The sequence below is a fragment of the Protopterus annectens genome, chromosome 3.part0, assembly GCF_019279795.1.
Source record: "Protopterus annectens isolate FY-2018-M chromosome 3.part0, PAN1.0, whole genome shotgun sequence".
Lineage (NCBI taxonomy): Eukaryota > Metazoa > Chordata > Ceratodontiformes > Protopteridae > Protopterus > Protopterus annectens.
In genome coordinates, this window is record NC_056731.1 from 1,322,914,763 (window position 1) to 1,322,935,777 (window position 21,015).

At 40.0% G+C, this 21,015-nt stretch overlaps 1 protein-coding gene across 1 annotated transcript in view; it reads right to left on the reverse strand.

Annotated features, from left to right (window-relative positions):
- LOC122797061 (echinoderm microtubule-associated protein-like 6) overlaps positions 1 to 21,015 on the reverse strand; it is a 3,800,753-nt gene that overhangs the window by 2,252,903 nt on the left and 1,526,835 nt on the right. The window contains exon 16 of the mRNA XM_044065838.1: positions 2,830 to 3,032. Within this exon, the coding sequence (XP_043921773.1) occupies positions 2,830 to 3,032 (203 nt within the window). The remainder of the gene's footprint in view (positions 1 to 2,829; positions 3,033 to 21,015) is intronic.

Consider the following 21,015-nt stretch of genomic DNA (forward strand, 5'->3'; position numbering starts at 1 on the left):
ATATTTAATGGCTTTGAATTTTCCGCAAGTACATTTTTTCCTCTTAAACTGCATTTTCAAGATCTTGTGAACAAGGAAACTGTTTAGCACCAGAATACATAGATAAGTGCAGTATGGCTGCTGCACTGTCCTCATGGTGCTGTTTGTTTTAACTTACTTATACCATGATGAGGGCAGAATGGATGACAATCGATTTGGCTGAGTTCAACTTGCCAGTGCTGACACCCCCCCATATCGCTATTTTCCATAGGATATCAGTAAAAGATCTTCTAGGTGTGCACTGGCACTGATTCTTTTTTTGTGAGTGTTTCCCCTTGTTTCATGGAATTTGGTGTGTGTGTGTGTGTGTGTGTGTGTGTGTGTGTGTGTGTGTGTGTGTGTATATATATATATATATATACATATATATATATATATATATATATATATATCTATATATATATATATATATATATATATATAAAATATATAAACTTTTTAGGAAAATCCAGGGTCTCAATCATCTGTCCTATACAGATAGGCTAAAAACCCTGTCATTCTTCTCAGTCTCACAGAGACTGCTCAGAGGTGACCTGTGTCTGGCATAGAAGACTGTCTCAGACCCAGCCTTGATGGAGTTGCTGCATAGCCATAACTCAAACTCCACTCGTGCAACCCACATGCAAGGCCTCAACCTGGTCTGTGACATTAATTGAACTTGTTGGCGGGATACATTTGTGTCCCAAAGACTTCTCCATGTCAAGCAGAGCACCTCACGAACCCTCTTTAACAGGAACCTGGACGATTGGATAAGAAACAGAAAATACACCGCTGGGATCCCACGTGTGTCCCTGCTGGATAGGGGAAACAGTTGCTGACTTTGTGGGAACATGGGCGAAAATCTTGGCTAGGCTTACAAGGGCCTCCTGGCCAATAGCCTAGTATCATGTTATAAACCTATGAATGTAGATATGTGTGTGTGTGTGTGTGTGTGTGTGTGTGTGTGTGTGTGTATATATATATATATATATACTTCATAACAGTGAAATTTCATGACGATGAATTTCATAACACTGAGACCATAACATTGAAAATTCAAAACACTGAAAACCCAAAACATTGAAAACTCAGAACATTGAAAGTGTACTTCACAACACTGAAAATTGCATTGTATATGTAAATATCATCCTCTCCACCTATAACAACACCTAACAAACACACTTTCTACTATGTTTCTGCAGGGGGGCAAGTCCCCCTGCACAGTTTGATTCACTGAAAACTCATTTCACTGAATTTCTATTCACCCACAAAAAATCGCTGAAAGCTCAAATCACTGAAAACTCATTTCACTGAATCACATTTCACTGAATGTAAGTACTGTTGGGTAAATAAAATGTATATGCCCTTTCCCCCACTGTAGTTAGATCCTGGAGTTAGTATATATAGTTGGGGGGTGTAGTCCCCCCCACCTACTCAGCTTTTATATTTATGAATCTCATTTCACTGAAAGCTAACAATATAAAACCAAAAGTAGGTGGGGACTAAGCCTCCCACGCCCACCAATGTGAGGGGCTGTGCCCCTCACACCCCACCTAACTATATATACTAACTCCAGTATCGCACTGCAGTGGGGAAAAGGGCATTTATGGTTTATTTGTCCAACAGTACTTACATTCAGTGAAATGAGTTTTCAGTGACTTGAGCTTTCAGCGATTTGGTGAGTGTTTTGAAATTCAGTGAAATGAGTTTTCAGTGAATCAAAGCAGACCTGTGTGTGTGTGTGTGTGTGTGTGTGTGTGTGTGTGTGTGTGTGTGTGTGTGTGTGTGTGTGTGTGTGTGTGTGCGCATGTGTGAGAGTACACAGGGGCTTATTTGTAAAATTTTGCATTGAGCTGTGTCCTGGGCAGTTTAACTCGGTAAGAAGGGTGTATGTCAAAAATATCCCAAGAGATCAGATCTACTACTTTTGAAGACTTTCACAAATCACTCAAATACTACATTAGAAAAATATCCCAAAGTCATTGCTTTGATAACCTGAGCTAAAAACATTTATTCAAAGTCTGTATATCATTAGCTCTTCTGCAATTATATATTTTTTGTACCTTTTTCCTCTAAGATCCAACCACTTTACCTCCTTAGTGCTCAACTTCAGCCCTTACAGTTTGTGTTCATCCAATTAACTTTGACCTTCCCCTAAACTGTGTAACTAGCTCTACTTATATACCCCTTTCATTTACAACCCTACACTCCTCCTTCATATCTTACAACGTTTCTAATGCTTAACCTTATAGCTTAATTCCTTGCCATTTCCCACTTTTTTCCCTTGTCTTATACTACTGAATACCTGTGACATCCTATACTTAGCCTACCTACTTCTCTACTGCATTCCCACATTTATTATTAACTTTTATTTTACTCTATACCTCTTAGTTACAACATTTTCTCTTGACATTTTCTTTCAGTGATTTTTTTTGCATTTCTTGTATATGTTTACACTACTGTATTTCCACTGTATGCAATTAAATACATATTTGAATCACTGTATATTCACTATTTATGATTACTGTCTTAGTCTATAATATTTGTTCCATATCACTTGTGGTTGTCTGCCTTCTATTCTTGGGTTGTGTCTAAAGAGGGTCTCCAGGCTAGTGTACCTACCCAATTAACAAATGTAGCATACATATATACATACACACAAAAAAAAATATTTCCTTTGGGGACTCAAAGGAGAGGCGTTTGTTTCCCTATACAAATCCTACAGTACTTCCACTTTTAGTAGCTATCTGAACTAAGAAGTGCAAGTTGAGTACATAAACATTACATTACTAGGATTAAATAATATAATACCTTATCTAGCGAGTACATGGCAAACACAGGCCCATCATGAGCCTTGACAGTTTTTAGAAGAATGGTGTCTTTCCAAATGTAAACATCGCCGGTAGCAGCTCCAGAGAAAACAAGATCTTCCATATGTCCATGGGCCACACACATCATTGTTTCCAGTTTGCCAACTTTGCCAAATGTTCCCCTCTTGGCTGTAAGGCCTCCACCTATAGCAAAATTAAAAAAAAAAACACTATCAGAAATTTTTAAGAGGAACAACCTTATCTTCTGGTCACATACTTCAAAGCAGAACATCTTACAATGTATGTATATATGTTCACCAGTGGCAGTGGGGAGCTTGGAGCAGCCTATCTATCCCTGGAGGAGTGTTCCCAGCACATGAATCTGGTAGTCTATTGGCCGTTTTGGGCCAATTTCTAGCTCTTTCAAGTCCCCCTGTATAAAATTTAGCGCGGCTTTGCGAGATTTTGCGCATAGCGCAGCATCGGGCAGCGCCGCTTAATTGGGTTTAAACCATTCTCGGCTCCACAAAGTCTGCTCTTCACTTTTTCCCTTAGAACTGATCTAGTTCTCATAATAAACACCCTATTCCCACTCTAAAGCCTGGCACTTGCTCACTAAAGCAATTATATAAGTCAGTACTAAAAAATTAAAAGCACTATACCCTCACAAACTCCCCTTGAGTATTTTGTTACCCATTGGCCCTTTTTTCAATTATAAAGGAATTCCCAATACTATTCTAGCATGTCCAAAGGTCAGTTGTCAATCTCCTCTCTGGTCTAGCTAGTGAATCTGGGAATCTTGAGGCAATGTTACAACTGCCTCATGTACACAGACAATCCTCTCCTCCTCCCAACAATTCCAACACATGTGAGAGATGCAACCATATAGCCAAACTGGAGGCTAAGCTCTCTCAACTCAGTACTGGCGTAACCAGTCAGGAGGAGAAGGAAACCAGACTCACTACAATTCCAGTCTCACATAGACCTACCACGACAGCAAACCAAACACACAAAAACATACTCGGAGGCTCTAAATAAAAATCTGCCTAAGCAGCAGAGACCTCCAAAGCAGACATCCAAGCAACCGCTACCCCAAAACAAAACACATGCAACACATAGCTCACAAAGCCAGTGGGCCGAACAGTCACAGCCCTTAAGGCTAAACAACACACCTGATACACTTGTAATAGGTGACTCTATCGTCAGGCACACTGACGTCCCGCTCACCAGGCTGAACAAGGAGAAGGTCACGGTGAGCTGCCTGTCGGGTGCTAGGATCCGCCACATAACACAAGCACTCAGGTCACTCCAAGGCAAGTACAAATATGACTCAGTCATTGTCCATGCTGGTGTGAATGACCTGAGACGTACCTCCCTGGACTACATGAAAAGAGACATAGAGGAGCTCTCTGAGCATGTAGCCCAGGTCGGTATGACCCTGACCTTGAGTAGCATCTTACTCTCACCAAGAATGATGCCACAATATGAAGACACAATGATCAATTTCAACAATTGGCTTAAGTATTGGTGTCATTCAAAGGGGATCCAATGCCTGTCTGCCTGGGATGACATGCTCGACAAGCCACAATACTTTGATAGGCACGGCTTGCACCTGTCACCCCTGGGCTTTTGGATATTGGCAAAGGCTCTTGCCACCCCCATAGTGCCTTTTTTAGACAAGGCTCAAAAGACAAACCCACCTCCATAGGTATCACAAGGGATAAGAAACTAAGAGTAATGCTACTCAGCGCCAGAAGTCTAAACATCAAGATGCATGCACTCGAAACTCTCCTTAGCACGGAGAACAGTGATATCTGTGCAGTAACAGAAACCTGGTTCAAGGCTCCAGAGAGCACCCCAGCACTACCAAGTTATACCTCATACCATGTTTTTCGGCCCCAAAACTTGGACCGAAACACAAAAGGAGGGGGAGTATCAATATTCGTCAAAGATACCCACACCTCCAGGTTGGTGGCACAGCACGAAGCATCAGAGACTATCCATGTGCAACTAACAGTGGGTAAAACTGCCTTCCAGTTTATAGCCTGCTACAGACCACCCTCCCAAACCCAGGAACCCCACTCGGCCTTCCTGAGAACACTGGAAAATATGAAGGTCTCTCCAAACACCATTATATTGGGCGACTTCAACTACCCTAACATAGACTGGGAGCATTACTCTAGCTCCAACACCCTAGCCCAAAGGTTCCTAGAATTTATAAACTCAAATGCTATGTAACAACTTGTTGCCACTCCCACAAGAAGGGAAAACATACTGGACCTGATCATCACCAACATGGGGAATCTATGCTCCAGACCAGAAGTGTATCCCTCACTGGTAAGATCAGACCATAAACTAATCTCACTAGATATTCACATCCCGACCCCAGCCCCTGCCCAGAAAACCACAGTGAAAAACTTCTCTAAAGCAAATTTCACACTCCTCAAAACCGAGGTGGAATCCTTCAAAGCCCCCGGGCCTGTGGAAAATACGGCCCAGACCGCAGAATCCTTTATAAACGCATTCTATGAACACCTTCAGGAATGCATGGATCATGCAATCCCAAATAAAACCAAGACCCAATCCTCCAAAGTTAGGCGTCCTGTCTGGTGGGCCCCAGCCATAAACAAACTATACAATAGAAGGAGGAAGCTACTACATGACAGAGAAAAATCCCAAAAAGGGAAGGCATCTCTGATTAGTATTAGCAAAAAACTATGGGCACTCATAAAATCGTCTAAGGCCAGCTTCGAGAGAAAAATTGCACAGGACACTAAGGATAATCATAAGGCTTTCTTTAGTTATGTTAGGAACCTGGGTGGGAATTCCCAGATATGCTCAGAATTAGTCCAAAATGACAAAAAATACACTGAACCCACAGACACTGCCAACATCCTAGCTGACAGGTTCAGCGCAAACTTCTCACCCCCTTCCCCACCAAAAGGGCAAATATCTATCCCATCAGAGTGCCGCCCCCCTGACATCTCAGATGCTCAGGTAAGAGCCCCCTCTCCAAAGCAAAAAACACAGCATCAATACATGAACTCCAAGAAGAACTAAACCCAAACATAAAGCTACTGTTCAATCTCTGAGGAAGTCATAGTAATAGACGAAAACGCTGTGTATTTTATATATATTTTTAACAAAGTCGTTCATGTGTTTACGTGGTTTTTGTGTTTTCGTGAAGGAATAAACATTATTCAGCCCTAATCAAGCGGAGTTGGCGACATATTTTCTGCGTGGCTACTGCACTTGGTGACTTTTATCGGTTTTATTAGCAGTGTCCGACAGTTTCTTTTTCTCAATCTCAGCCTTACTACAGGATATGTACCCAAAGAGTGGCGTACAGCAACAGTGGTCCCTCTCCACAATGGAAACTATCGCCCCATAAGCCTGACTAGCTTGGTCTGCAAAGCTATGGAAAGGATCATCATGGACGTCATAAATAAAGATATTGGGGACCTACAGACACTGGATCCTACCCAGTTTGGCTTTGTTAAGGGGAGATCCTGCCTCTTAAACCTGGTTGATTTCTTTGAAACAGTCACCAAGGCCATTGACGAGGGGAAGGTGGTCCACACAGCCTACCTGGACCTTGCAAAAGCCTTCGATACAATACCCCACTTGGGCATTATAGATAAGCTCACCAGCTTAAATATAAACCCCTATGTCACTAGATGGGTTGCAAACTGGCTCAAGGACAGAACCCACATGGTTAGAATTGCTGGAGCCATGTCAGACTCCAAACCAGTTACAAGTGGCGTCCCACAAGGCTCAGTCCTGAGACCTCTCTTGTTCGGTATATATTTCTCGGAGGTACAGGCTAACACGGAAGGACTGTAGCTGACCAAGTTCGCAGATGACTGCAAACTGGGCACCATAATCGACTCTCCAGCCGACACAAGCATCCTACAAAAGGGCCTCACAGAAACAGACAACTGGTGCCAGAGCCATGGCCTCAAGCTAAACGCCAAAAAGTGTATAGTCATCCCCTTTGGCAAAAACAAAGTGCCCACAAATTACCACATAGGTGGTAATCCATTAAGTATGGAAGAAGTAATTAGGGACCTGGGGACCCAAGTTGATAGTAATCTCTCATTTGACAACCACATGGCCAAAGTGGTTAGAAAAACATTTTATATAACCCACCTAATCATGAAGGAATTCACATCTAGATCAGGGGAGGTCATCGTGCCTCTTTACTCATCCCTCATCAGGCCCATAATTGAGTACAATGCACCTTTTGGGATGTACCTTACCAGACACCTGCAGCAACTGGAAAAAAAACCCAAAAGTACCTCACCAAGAGGATCAAAGGGCTCAAACAGATGCCATATGCTGCCCAGTTAAAGAAACTCCAGCTCTACTCAGTGGCATACCGCCTGCTCAGAGGCGATCTGTGCCTGACGTATAAAGCCATGTCCAACCCGGAATTAATGGACATGCTGCACCTCAGAAAATCCAAATCCCATCGAGCTACGTGCTCGCAGCACTGAAATAAATAGGACATGCTGGAGGGACAGATTCATAACCCAGAGGCTCCCTTCACTCTGGAATAAAATCCCAGTCCAGGTTAGGCAGAGTCCCTCATTGACTCTCTTCAAGAGGAATCTTGATGAGTGGATGGGAGATAGTAGGTTTACCCCAGGTATCACTTCTGTGTCACTGTTAGACAGAGGCACAGTATACTAACCTCGAAAAAGGGCATAGCAAAATTCATTTAAAATGGGTGGCGAAAGCCAAACACACTCTGGCTAGGCTTATAAATGCCCTAGGGCAGATAGCCTAGTATGAACCTATGAACCTATGAATACATTTCAAAATCAAAAAATAAGAAATGTTAGATGAAGAAAAAAATATTCTAACAAATTTTGCAGTGATTTTAAGGGAAACAGTTCTGCAATATCTGTTGCCATTACAAGACAGAGAAACCATGTCCATTCCTAAAAAGTTAATATTTCTGTATATCTGTTCCACTGATTAATACTGGATATTGTGGCTTTATTTATGTTCTCAAAACTAAAGATATTCTTAACTAAGGAACTGATGCTAAGTTATCCCTCACCTTTGTTATTCTGGCTGAGAAAAAAAATGTTTATATATGTATGTGTGTATATGTGTGCACTCACACATGTGCATGTATGCAAATGATTGGGTTGTGTGCATGTATGGGTTTGTGTGCTAGACAGGACAAAACAGAAAGAGGAAGTAAAAAGTAAGTCCAAGGGTATATATATCACTGTACAGGGTAGTACACTACAAGACATGTGCATGGGCCTATAGGGTAGTAAGATTTCTCATCAAGGCCCTTAGATTATTATGGAAAAGTTAAGGGCAAAGCAGTGAAAAGAAGAAGGAAGACAGAGCCTTAACTTCTAAGCCCATAAAGCAAGCCACCACACACTCCAACATTGTAGTCAATGGAGACTCCATTGTGAGCATACTGATGTCCCTCTCACCAGGCTGAGTAAGGAGAAAGTCAAGGTCAGTTGCTTATCAGAGCCATGATCTGCCACATTATGCATGCATACAGGTCACTGGACCATAAGTACCAGTATGACTCACTCATAGTCCATCTGGATGTAAATGACCTGAGACATACCTCCCTACACTACATGAAGAGAGACATCATGGAGCTCTCGAAATATATTTCCCAGGCTGGCATGAGCCTAGCATTTAGCAACATATTACTTTCTCCAAGGATAATGCCACATTATGAACAGAAGATGACTCACTTTAATAACTGGCTTAGTTTCTAGTGTCATTCTAACGGGTGCAATATTTGTCAGCATTCATGGAGATGGTCAACATATCATGCTGCTTTGCCAGGAATGGCCTGTACCTCTCCCCTATAGGCCTTCAAACATTAGCTAAAACATTGTCCTTCCCATAGTGCCTTTTTATGCAATGCCAAACTGAAAGTATTTCCAACACAGTAAATCAAAACCAAGAAAATCTAAAGGTGTTACTGCTCTGCTCAATGCTAGGAGTCTAAACAAAAACTCCACTCCCTACAAGCTTTCCACACCCTCAAGAATGCTGACATCTGTGTGGTCACTAAGACATGGTTTAAAACTGCAGGCAGAACACTGGCAGTGCAAGGCTGTAACTTCTTCCACATATTTAGACCAGCTACTACACAGAAAGGGACTAAAGGTGGAGGTGTCTTGATTTACATCAAAAGAAATATACGTCAAGGTTGATCAAATAGGACAAGGCACTTGAGGTTCTTCATGTTATTATGACTATAGGCAAAATTCCATACCACTTCCTTGTGAGCTATAGGTCCCCCTCTATGACCCAGGAAACCCATAACTTGTATTTAAACTTAATGGAAACACTCACCACCCAACCCAATACCATACTCATGGGCAATTTTAATTACCCCACTATTAACTGGGAATCATATACAAAACCAAACCTAAAGGCACAGAGATTCATGGATTTTGTAAACACAAACTCCCTGGAGGAGACTGTCAATACATCAAGCAGATGTGCAAACATACTGGATCTGTTCCTCACTAATATGGGAGAGTGCTACACACCTTTTAGTATAATGTCTTCTCTGGTAAGGTTAAACCACAAAATGGTCTCCTATGAAATATAAATAAAATCTGGACCCCCAAATAACCCTGGAATACTCAGGAATTATGCTAAGGTTAACTTCCTACTATTAAATGATAATCTGGCAAAATTTCAAGCCCCCATAAACCATGAGAACACTGTTGCCTACAAGGAACTGTTCTCAGAAACCCTATACAAGCATGATAATAGCTGCATAGAGGTAGCTGTACCCACTAGGAAGAAGTACAAAACTAACTCAAAAAAACAAACCATCCTGGTGAAATCACAACATCAATAGGTGGTATAACAGAAGAAAATCATTGCAGAAATTAGGAGGTGTAGCACCCAGCAGGATAAAAGCACTCTCATCACACTAAACAAACAACTCAGTGTACAAATAAAGTCTACCAAAGCCAAATTTGAGGTAAATTTGGCCTCCCAGGCCAAGGACAACCACAATACATTCTTTAGCTATGTCCTCAAACTCAAAGGCAATACACAATTGTGTGCAGTGTCGTTGTTAATGGAGCCACCTATACTGAGCCAGATGCTACAGCAAACCTACTGGCTGACAAATTCAGCTCCAACTTTACCCCTCTCACCCCCTCAAACTTCCTACAGGAAATAGCAACAAATATAACTCTCCCTGCTATTGCTACAGAACAGGTCCTTAATGCTCTCTCTAAGGCCAAAAACACTACATCAAATGGGCCCAGACAATATCCCAGGATGCCTTCTAAATAGCATGAAACATGACCCATCAGGCCCTCTAGAACTGCTATTTAACTGTAGCCTCCAAACAGGCTTCGTGCCTGTTTGAATGGAGAACAGCAACAGTCATCCCTCTGCACAAAGGTGGCAATCTACAGACCCTGGAAACAATACGCCCATATGTCTCACTAGTTTCATATGCAAAGCCATGGAAAGAATTATCATGGAAATGATCAATAATGACATAGGAAACCTCCAGACATTGGACCCAACCCAATTTGGTTTTCTCAAGGGTAGGTCATGCCTACTCAGCCTGGTGGACTTCTTTGAGAAGGTCACCAAAGCAATGCTTGAGGGCAAAATGGTCCACAATGCCTACTTTGACCTGGCCAACCGATTTGACACAATACCCCACTCAGATATTGTTGACAAACTAAAGAGGTTAGGTATAAACCTTTATGTCTCCCTGTGGATAGCCAGCTACCTGACACACAGTAACCAGGAAGTTATAATTAGGGAATCCACCTCTATAAAGAAACCAGTCACAAGTGGAGTCCCTCAGGGAATGGTCCTAGGACTGTTACTTTTTGGTATTTACTTATCTGAAGTCAAGGCCAATGTCAATGGCCTCTGACTGACTAAATTTGGAGATGATTGCAAATTAGAAGTAGTCATAGAATCCCACATTGACACAAATGCTTTTCAGGTAGGGCCAACACAGACAAATAACTGGTGTCAGAGTCGTGGACTAAAACTAAATGCCAAGAAATGTATAATAATATCCTTCAGGAAGTCATCCACCCTTGGTAACTATCATATTGACAACACACCCTTAAGAGTTGACCCAGTAGTCAGCGACATGGGGACACACACAGACAGTAATCTAGCCTTTGACTACCAAGTATCTACAGCAGTCAGGAAATCATTCTATGTTGTGCATCTTAAATACAAAGGCATGGCATATAGGTCCAAAAAAGTCATTGTTCCACTGTATTTGCTGTTCATCAGGCCTATCACTAAGTACAGTACCCCCTTTGGTTTGTACCTAACTAGGCATATCCAACAATTGGAATGTCCACAGAGGTTCCTCACTAAAAGAACACAGTGTGTAAGTAGCATATCCTATGCAGACTGCCTGAAGGCCCTATCCCTGTGTTCTATCTCCTACAGGCTATTGGGGGAGATCTATGCCTGGCATACAAGGCATTGTCAGACCCCACATTGATGGACTTCCTACATATCTCAAAAAAAAAAAAAAAAAAAAACCCGCACCAGAATTACCCATTGTAAAGACTTAAACCTTGCTTGTGATATAAATAGGACCAGCTGGAGAGACAGGCATGTATCACAGAGACTACACCTTCTCTGGAACAGGCTCTCCATCGGTGTGAAGTAGAGTTCCTCTATAACCCAATTCAAGTGTAACCTGGACAACTGGATGTGGAACCAAAAATCCATCCCTGGTTTGGCACCTATGTCATAATTCATTTCCCAGGTCTTTGCTTGTAAATGTTTCATCTCCGAAGTCCCTGCTTACACTTATCAAGGGTACCAGAACTTGTCAGAGATTTGGGATGCATGGCTAGGCTTAAAAAGGCTCTTGTGGTCATTAGCCTAGTAAACACCTATGAACCTATGAAACTATAAGATGAGTGGCAGGCACAATGAGTTCAAGTCAGGAAAGTTTTGTTGAAAATTGCTGGCAGCATTGTTTGCTTGCACCTAGCTGCAAATAACCCCTGCAGTTAAGGACAAGCATTTGCAAATCAAACTCCATATGTGAAACAAGCTGTCTAAGAAGACAAGAACAAAACTGCATACATCATCTGTATAGTGAGGACAATAACCATGTCATATATCTCTAAAAACGTAAATAAATACTAGATGACCAAGACTTGGGAATGCTGTGCTCTTAAAATGAACTGACCATACTGAAAGTTTAAACATTTCTTCATTAGATGATATGCTCAAGATAATTTATAAACTCATTCATCTGTAAGGGAGCTAATTTAAAAATTTCAAGAAAACTAAACAACACTCAAGGATCGAACCAATCATGCCAAATTAAAGCACAAAAGCACCACTCTAGCAGGCAGCATTCTGCACCCTTCTAATATCGTAAACAAATTAATTAAAATACAATCTGTCTCCTGAAACTTTTGTAAACTCATTTTATGTACCAGATAGTGAGCCATGTAATTCAATGTGATTCTGTACTGGGAAACAGAGACAGTATACTGTTTAAAATTAATTAGACAATTCACTTTTATGGAAGAAAGTACCAGGAATACCTTATGCAACAACAGGGACACTGAACAATTTAGAAATTGAGAGAATTATCAGTTAAAACTAATGTCAAGATCAATAATGACTTAAGCTGAAGTAATAAATAACTCAGAAGGAACAGTATAAGCCACTGCTCATAACTCTACCTTGTTTCACCCTTGCTTTAACATACTGTAAACATTCTATGTTTTATAACTGAATGAACAATTACAAAAAAGAGATTTCATCTAAAGGAGTATCTTCCTTTTCTGAGCTGAGGTAGTGCGTCATTAGAATGGTAATATAAAATACTGAGATATGGGGTGCGGAGAAGACTGAAACCGGTAAAAAAATGCTTCTCACATATTTTAACATAAAATCTTCACTTGTAATTCTGCGTTCCAATTATAAATATAACATTATTTATGATTAGGTGATCTATACTAAAGCCATTTACTTTAACACTGCCTAAGTGATACAGTGTTCCTTTGTGATAATCCAAGATGTTGCCAGCCCAGCTAGCTGGGATTTTGTAAATAATTATATAGCACTTGAAAATATTAATATAGGTTCATAGGTTCATAGATTAGTACTAAGCTAACTGCCCTTGCGAGCCATTTTAAGCTTAGCCAATTATCCCTTGTGAGACTCAAACCCTACACCTTGTGTTTGTAAGGCAAACACCTTAACCATCAGGCCACCCTCCCAACCCCCAATATAATTTATATAGAAATGTGACACTGCCAGCCCAGCTAGATTGACTTTTGTAAATAACCCTACGTCATTTGTAAATATTAATAGGATATGTAGGCTTGTTTTACAAATGTAACAGAACTATATGTTATGATTAAACTATATGTTCTCTACTGAGCTTCAAGACTGTAACTGCAGTGTACCCTGCTGGAAAACAGCAAAAATGTGTATATGGACTATATGCCTGTGCAAAAGTTTGTTTTCAGTGAAGAAGTTGGGACATACAGAGTTAACTTGCAAACTTTGAGAAAATAAATAAAGAATTTTACGAATGTTTTTACCAGAACTAGATGCAGAATGCCTACAGCTGGAAATTCTTTCTATTGTTTGAAACAGAGGTAATTACAGGTTTCAAAGGTAATTGTTTTATGACTTCCAGTTTAGGCAAGCTTCTAAGAGAGAATTGTCAGTTTCTGAGAGATACGTATTTTTAACAGAGACATGTTAAAAATTTAAGTTCCAGCTAGCCTGGGAAACTAGGCAGAAGTGACAAGAATGATGTAATCTGAGATGATTCAGCAGTAATGTGTATTATCAATTTAAGAACTATCTCAGAGAGAAAGAGTGAATTTTGTATTTTGTTTTGGAGCTGTTAACAACTCACCAGCACTTTGCCTTGCTCTGTAAGTAAGTTATTTAGAAAATAGTTTCTCTTAGAGATAGATAGGAATATAGCAAGATTAGTGTAGATGTTTTCTATATTTATGTGACTGCCCTACTGTTACTTTAAAGTATTTCCTGTGATTGTGAACTCTGCTGTCACTGTGCTGTGTTAATGAGTATTGTCTTGTGGTTTTATTATTTATTATTAAATATATTTAAACCTTTTAATTGTGGCTGGTTTGCTTACAGATATTTAAGCTCTTAGGGTACTTGCATCCATTTGGTAACACTGTACAGGCCACTCTAGAATAGCATTAAAAGTTTGGTCACACTTACCATTTGGATAACATTAACATTACACAGTGGAATTGGTCACCCTTTGGAAAGGGCCTTATAGTAACTGATAGGTAGGGGTTCTGGTGGCAGTGCTAACTACCTTATGGTCTGGGCAGAAGGGAGCATAGCTAGTAAACCTGTGCCAGACTTTCCCAGGTGTGTGTTTGTGTATAAATCAAATCTCAAAGTGTGTGTGTCAGCTACTTGGGCAGGGACATGAAGCACTGGTTGGACAGAGAGACTGCTGGGAGGACTTGCCTTGGAACCCTGAGTAAGGACTCCACTCTATAGCTGTGCCAGTGGGGAGTCTTACTGGGGATCTGGAGAGAGAGAGAGAGAGAAACCAGCCCCAGACTGACTGTGACCTCTGTGTGCTCTTAAGGGAAATTGTACTTTACTGTGTGTGTACTTGTCATCCTCCCAGTGTGCCCATCCCTCACTGGTGTTAGTTGTGAGGATTGAGGCTCCTTGATTACTGGGCCAGTGCATGGGCGTCACATCCTTTATAATTTATTAGTCCATACAGAGACAAGAGGAAGCAATCAGAAAATATGTCAGGTATTACCTTCTTCTGTTAACTATACATTTGAAACAGCCAGCATATCCAGACTAGAAAATACAGAAGTATGGCAGAATTGCATTTATGTATATATGTATGTATGCATATATGTAAGTGCCCATGTGTGTTTGTTTATAAAAAGTGCACAAGAGTGTAGATAAAATGTATGGGCCAAAACATAATCCAATACATGAAACTGCAGCAAAATAAATTCTTTGCACCTGTTGCCTCACAGGTAATCCAAGATTTTGTCTTTTGGATTTTTAATACTATCCCTTTTGGTTTAAATAAAGAAAAAATATGTCACATAACACCAATACAAAAAACAGAATACATTTCATTCATAAAAAGTTAATGCCTTATGATGAAAAAGGAAAGATTTTTTTTATTTTATTTACTAATCCTATACTGACCAAGTTAGTCCCACTAGGCTATTAGTCTCTTCTCAGGGGAGACCTGAGATGGTTATTTATATTACTACAGGAAATTTGTCCAGGGCATCAGGGAACTTCCCCTACTCTGTTCATTGTCAGGGGGCACATTTTTGTGGTTGCAATTCCTGCTTCTGTTTCTGGCTTGGAGGCTGCTCAAAGAAGCAGTGAGTTATAGCAATGGAATAGAGAGAGATGTTCGGTGGTGATTTGGAGCAGAAGAAGGCGGTCAAGCCTTCAAATCAGCTTACAAATGTGTTGAGAAATAAAAGGAGAGAAGAGAATGTAGTTGAGCCTTCTATATATGTGTCCAATGTTAGAGAATCTAGACAGAAAGAGAAAAAATACTGGATTAAACACACAGGAAAAGAAGAAAGAAAAAGGGTAAAGGTTTTATTATTTTTCTTTTGAACACTTTCCTAAATAGAAATACTCGCAATTGCAGGATATTAGCATTGAATGGTAACAGTTTTAAGAGCACAGATAGAAGACTAGCTATATAAACTGCTAGAAAACTATCTGTTATAGACTGGTGTAAAATGTGATAGAGATATCATCATACTAGAAGATACAACATTTTTAATGAAAGAAGAAATATTTCAAACATAATGTCTGTGATGTAATAAGATATCCTGGAATTTAGGATAAGATTTATGTTCAGGAATAGCAATACATATGAAAAAGACAGTTAGGTTCCTTGATATTACTATGATTTTAATGGGTAGGATTAAGGTTATAGATGTTAGATGGAGAGATAAAGTCTATAGAATAATTGAATTATATGCATATGTAACTAGTAAAGAAAGAAAAGATATGTTTGCCTTCATAACAAATTACATTGCTATTAATATGGAAGTTATTATAGTAGGAGGCTTCATTTGTAACTTCAGAAACAAAAGAAAGGTTGTGATGTAAAAAAGTTATAGACATTATGAGATGTGGGAAGTTAACAATATGGAAGAATAATTCACAGACATATAATAGAGAAATATATAGAACACAGACATACATTTTTGCTTTTGAAAGATGTGAAATAAAAAATGAGGGTACAGTAGACATAGGTTTTTCAGACCATAAAGCTATCTGCATAGAATTCAGAGACAAAGTAATGTTAACATAGGAAATGATCTGAAAAGAAGTAATGAAGTAGTGTGGAAGGTGAGGGTGAAAAATGGTTAGAATTAAGGGAAGATCACATAAGTATGCAACAGTTCTATAAATGTTGGTCTGAATGGTAGATGTCTTTTAAAAAGAAATATAAAAAGAATGTTACCAAGGATGTCAACTTAAAAGTAGGAAGTGAAAAAGTTATAGTAAACTAAGTGAAGAACTTCTGAAAAATATAGAAATGAATGAAAATAAATATTTAAAAAACAAGAGTTATATGCAATGTATGAAGAAAAAAATATGTTGTATAACCTAAGACATTTCTTACAAGTTAAAAAAAGAGATAACCCCTTACTTAAATAAAATAGTTGAGAGATAGTATAATGAGAGAATTAATTAATTAACAAAAATGAATAATACAGAAAGACCAAAGAGATATAATGTGCATTGATGTAGAATATATACAAGATTTACTTAAAGATATCATTAAACAACAAAGGTTATCATGGAAAGTAAGAACTTTCTCTGAGCAAGAAACTACAGATATGGAAAAAATATATAAGATTAGAAGAACTGGATATAGTATTAGGACAAGTAAATACACATACAACAGTGAGTACAGATAGCTTAGAATATCAACTATATAAGAACATGACAGTAAGTCAAAATATGTATTTCACAGAAGTATTAAATGAGTGGTTTAATGAGGGATTTAAATATAAGGAATTATGTAGTGGAACTTTTAAATTTGAATGGACAAAAAGGTGAGAGAAAAGATATAAGAAATTGGATGCCTATAGTTTTGAATAATACTGACTATAATAAAAGTTTTATGAAAATACTGCAGAAAAGTATTGAATCAAAACTTTAAAATATTCTATTAGATAGTGTTAAAGAAAAATTATGTCAGGAATTATTGTTTTTTAGAGAAATTATAGATGACATACTAAATAGACAAGAAAGTACTTTAATTATGGTAGTAGATCTAAGCAAACCATTATTCAGCATAATATACTATGGGATATATTCAAAGCTTATAATTTAAGTACAAAAATAAGAATTGTATTTGTTACAGCATACACACTGAACCAAATTAAAGTTTTGATTAATGGATGGCTAAGTGAAAAAATAAGCATTAATAGAGGTAAAAGGCTAGGATGTTAATTTAGTAACATTATCTTTTCCATAGTTACGAATGTAACAGCCTGCTTCTAAGACACATTTTGAGAAATAAGAGCAGGAGGGAAAGATACGGGGGATAGAATTCTGGCATACTAATTCTGAAGTACTAGACTGTGCTTTTTGTGGAAAATGTCCTTGTTTCTTCCTCCTGCCATCTCTTTTTGCTCCCTGTTTACCTTGCACTGGTAGGGATTGCTTGTTTTGTTTTTTTTTTTTTAAAAAAGAAAAGAGGATTTAGGAGCTTTGTAAAAGGGAGGGATTCAAAAATCTCAGACAATACTGAATTAACTTCCTTCTTGTTAGAGAACCTGAGTAGCAGAAAAGCAAAACAAAACCTGCTTATCTAATGCAAAATTCAAAACTGTAGACTTTACTTCATAGGTTCATAGGTAGGTACTAGGCTATCTGCCCGAAGGCATTTATGAGCCTAGCCAGAATGTGTTGGCTTTCGCCGCCACCTTAGATTAGTTCCCTGTGCCTCTGTCCAGCAGAGCTATTAAAGTGATCCCTGGGGTAAACTTTCTGTTTCCCATCCACTCGTCAAGTTTTCTCTTGAAGAGGGTTAGTGAGGAGCTCTGCCTAATGTAGATTGGAATCTTGTTCCAGAGCATGGGAAGTCTCTGGGACAGGAATCTATCCCTCCAGCAAGTCCTATTTATTGTTGCGGTGAGGTTTAGATCCCTGGAGCGTGAGGCTCGAGGAGATATTGTTTTCTTTAGGTGGAGCATGTCCGTCAATTCTGGGTTGGACATGGCTTTGTATGTCAGGCAGAGATCACCTCTGAGTAGGCGGTATGCAACCGAGTACAGCTGGAGTTTCTTCAGTCGAGCTGCATACGGCATATGCTTGAGGCCAGTGATCCTCTTGGTGAAGAACTTCTGTGGTCTTTCCAGTTGTTGCAGGTGTCTTGTAAGGTACATCCCAAATGGGGCATTGTACTCTATGATGGGTCTGATGAGTGATGCGTAGAGGGGCCCAATGACCTCTTTCGATCTGGATGCAAACCCTTTTGTAATTAGGTGGGCCACATAGAAGGATTTTCTAACCACTTTGGCAATGTGATTATCAAAGGAGAGGTTACTATCTACTTGGGTCCCCAGATCCATTATTACGTCTTCCGTGTTTAGGGGGCTACCACCTATGTGGTAGTTTGTGGGTACTTTGTTTTTTCCAAAGGGGTGACTATGCACTTTTTGGCATTTAGCTTCAGACCATGGTTTTGACACCAGATATCTGTCACAGTGAGACCCCCCTTTTGGAGGATGTGTGTGTCAGCCAGAGAGTCAATTATAGCCCCTAGTTTGCAGTCATCTGTGAACTTGGTGACCATAGTCCTCCTGTGCTTGCCTGTACCTCTGAGAAGTATATGCCAAACAGGAGGGGTCCTAGGACTGAGCCCTGGGGAATGCCACTTGTAACAGGTTTAGAGTCAGACCTAGCTCCTGCAACTCTTACCATGTGGGTTCTGTCCGTGAGCCAGTTGGCAACCTATCTCATGACGTAGGGGTTTATGTTCAGGCTGGTGAGTTTGTCTATAATACCTGAGTGGGGAATAGTGTCGAAGGTCTTTGCGAGGTCTAGGTAGGCTGTGTGGACCACCTTTCCCTCGTCTATAGCCTTGGTAACTGTCTCAAAGAAGTCGACCAGGTTTAGGAGGCATGATCTGCCCTTAACAAAATCGAACTGGGTGGGTCCAGTGTTTGGAGGTTTCCAATGTCTCTGTTAATGAGATCCATGATGATGCGCTCCATAGCTTTGCAGAACAAGCTAGTCAGGCTTATAGGGCGATAGTTACCGGGGTCCGTTGTGGCTCCACCTTTGTGGAGTGGAATAATTGTTGCTGTGTGCCACTCTGTGGGCACGTAGCCTGTGGAGAGGCTGAGTTTAAACAGTGTGTTTAGGTGAGGGGTTAGTTCATCTTTGAGCTCGTGTAGGACGCAGCTTGGGACACCATCCGGTCCCACTGATGCTGTGCTTTTGGCTTTGGAAAGGGCTGTTTTAACCTGAGTGTCTATGATTTCAGGGGCACTATTTATTTATTTTATTTTATTTTCAGTTTGATTACTGGGGAAGTCCACTGGGCCAAGAAGTGCCCATTTTCAGTGGAGGCCCGGGGAGAAAAGCTCCATGTGCAATACAGTACAATAAAGGTTACAAAATACAAAAAAAGGTTACATAATGTTAGAGAAGAAACACAAGAGTAAGATTCATACATTCAAAAAAACTGCAAGTGTAATATACATCATGAGACAGTTTAAAAAAGCAAAACACATAAGTTTACAATATTTACAAGCTTGGAGTTTATTTAAAGTCTGCTAGTTCAGGTTCTTTAGAGAAATTAGAATAAGCTTAAGAGTATAGTAGAGCAGGAGTATGGAGAGCTTAGTGGGAAGAGTTATGTAGGGTGAAAGCAGGAGCATTTCCATTTGGAAGATAGGTGTAGGAAGAGTTGGTTTTTGAAGGATTCAATATTAGGTATAGTCCTAAGTGAAGGAGGGAGAGAGTTCCTTTTTTACCTAGAGAGAAGGAGAGAAGACGCTGGCCGGTGGGACGTTTGGGTTTGTAAATGGAGATTAGGTTTTGGTGTTCAGATCTCAGAGATCTGTTTGGGATGTAAGGGGGAAGAATGTTCTTTAAGGCTGGGCATTTATCGGGGGAGAATATTAATTTGTGAGCGCTGGTTAGTTGGAGATAGTCTAGGTGGTTAGGGAGTTCTAACCAATTCAGAGATTGAAGGCAGAGGCAGTGCTGAGTTGATGTTTTGGATTTAGTGGCAAATTTGGAGATCTTATTATAGCAAACTTTAAGTTTAGAGGTGTTGGAAGTGGACAGATTGGTTAGGAGAGGGGCTCCATATAGAAGAGAAGGTAGGAGGTAGGTGATAGCCAGGGTATGCCTAGAGGAGTTGGAAATAAATTTATTGTTCCTATATAGCATACCTAGCGTTTGATGGGTTTTCTTTATGTTATGTTGAATGTGAAGATCGAATTTGAGGTGTTCGTCTATGGTAATGCCAAGGAGTTTTGCAGAGGGGACTACTTCTATAGCAGTGTTAGATTGGCTTAGGACATTGAAAGTGTTTTTGTCAAAGGAGGAAACCTTGGAGGGCAGAAAGATTAGTATTTTAGATTTATTGGAGTTGAGGGAAAGGTGGTTTTGGTGCATCCAGTTCTCTGTCGTGGAAAACGCTATTTGAGTTTTAGTCAGTAGATCAGGAATGTCGGGGGCGGCATAGACCAAGACCAAGGTAGAGTCATCAGCGTATTGGATGACTGTAGTGTCAGGGATGATGGTGTGAAGGTTGTTTATAAAGATGTTGAAAAGCATGGGTCTGAGGATGGATCCCTGAGGAAGGCCAGTAGGTGTAGGCAAGAAGGAAGAGGAGGAGTTCTTCTATTTGACAGCTTGAGATCTGTCAGATAGGTAGCTGGAGAACCAGGATAAAGTATTAGGGGAGAGATTAAGGTTGGTGAGATGAAGGAGAAGGTGTGTATGGGAGATGGTGTCGAAGGCTTTAGAAAGATCTAGCAGTACTGTGGATACAATGAGTCCAGAGTCTCGAGCTTGATTGACAGTTTCTAGGAAGGATAGTAGAGCAGTGATGGTACTGCGGCCAGGACGGAAGCCATGCTGGGTGGGGGTTAGAAGGTGATTTTGAATTAGGTAAGGCAAAAGT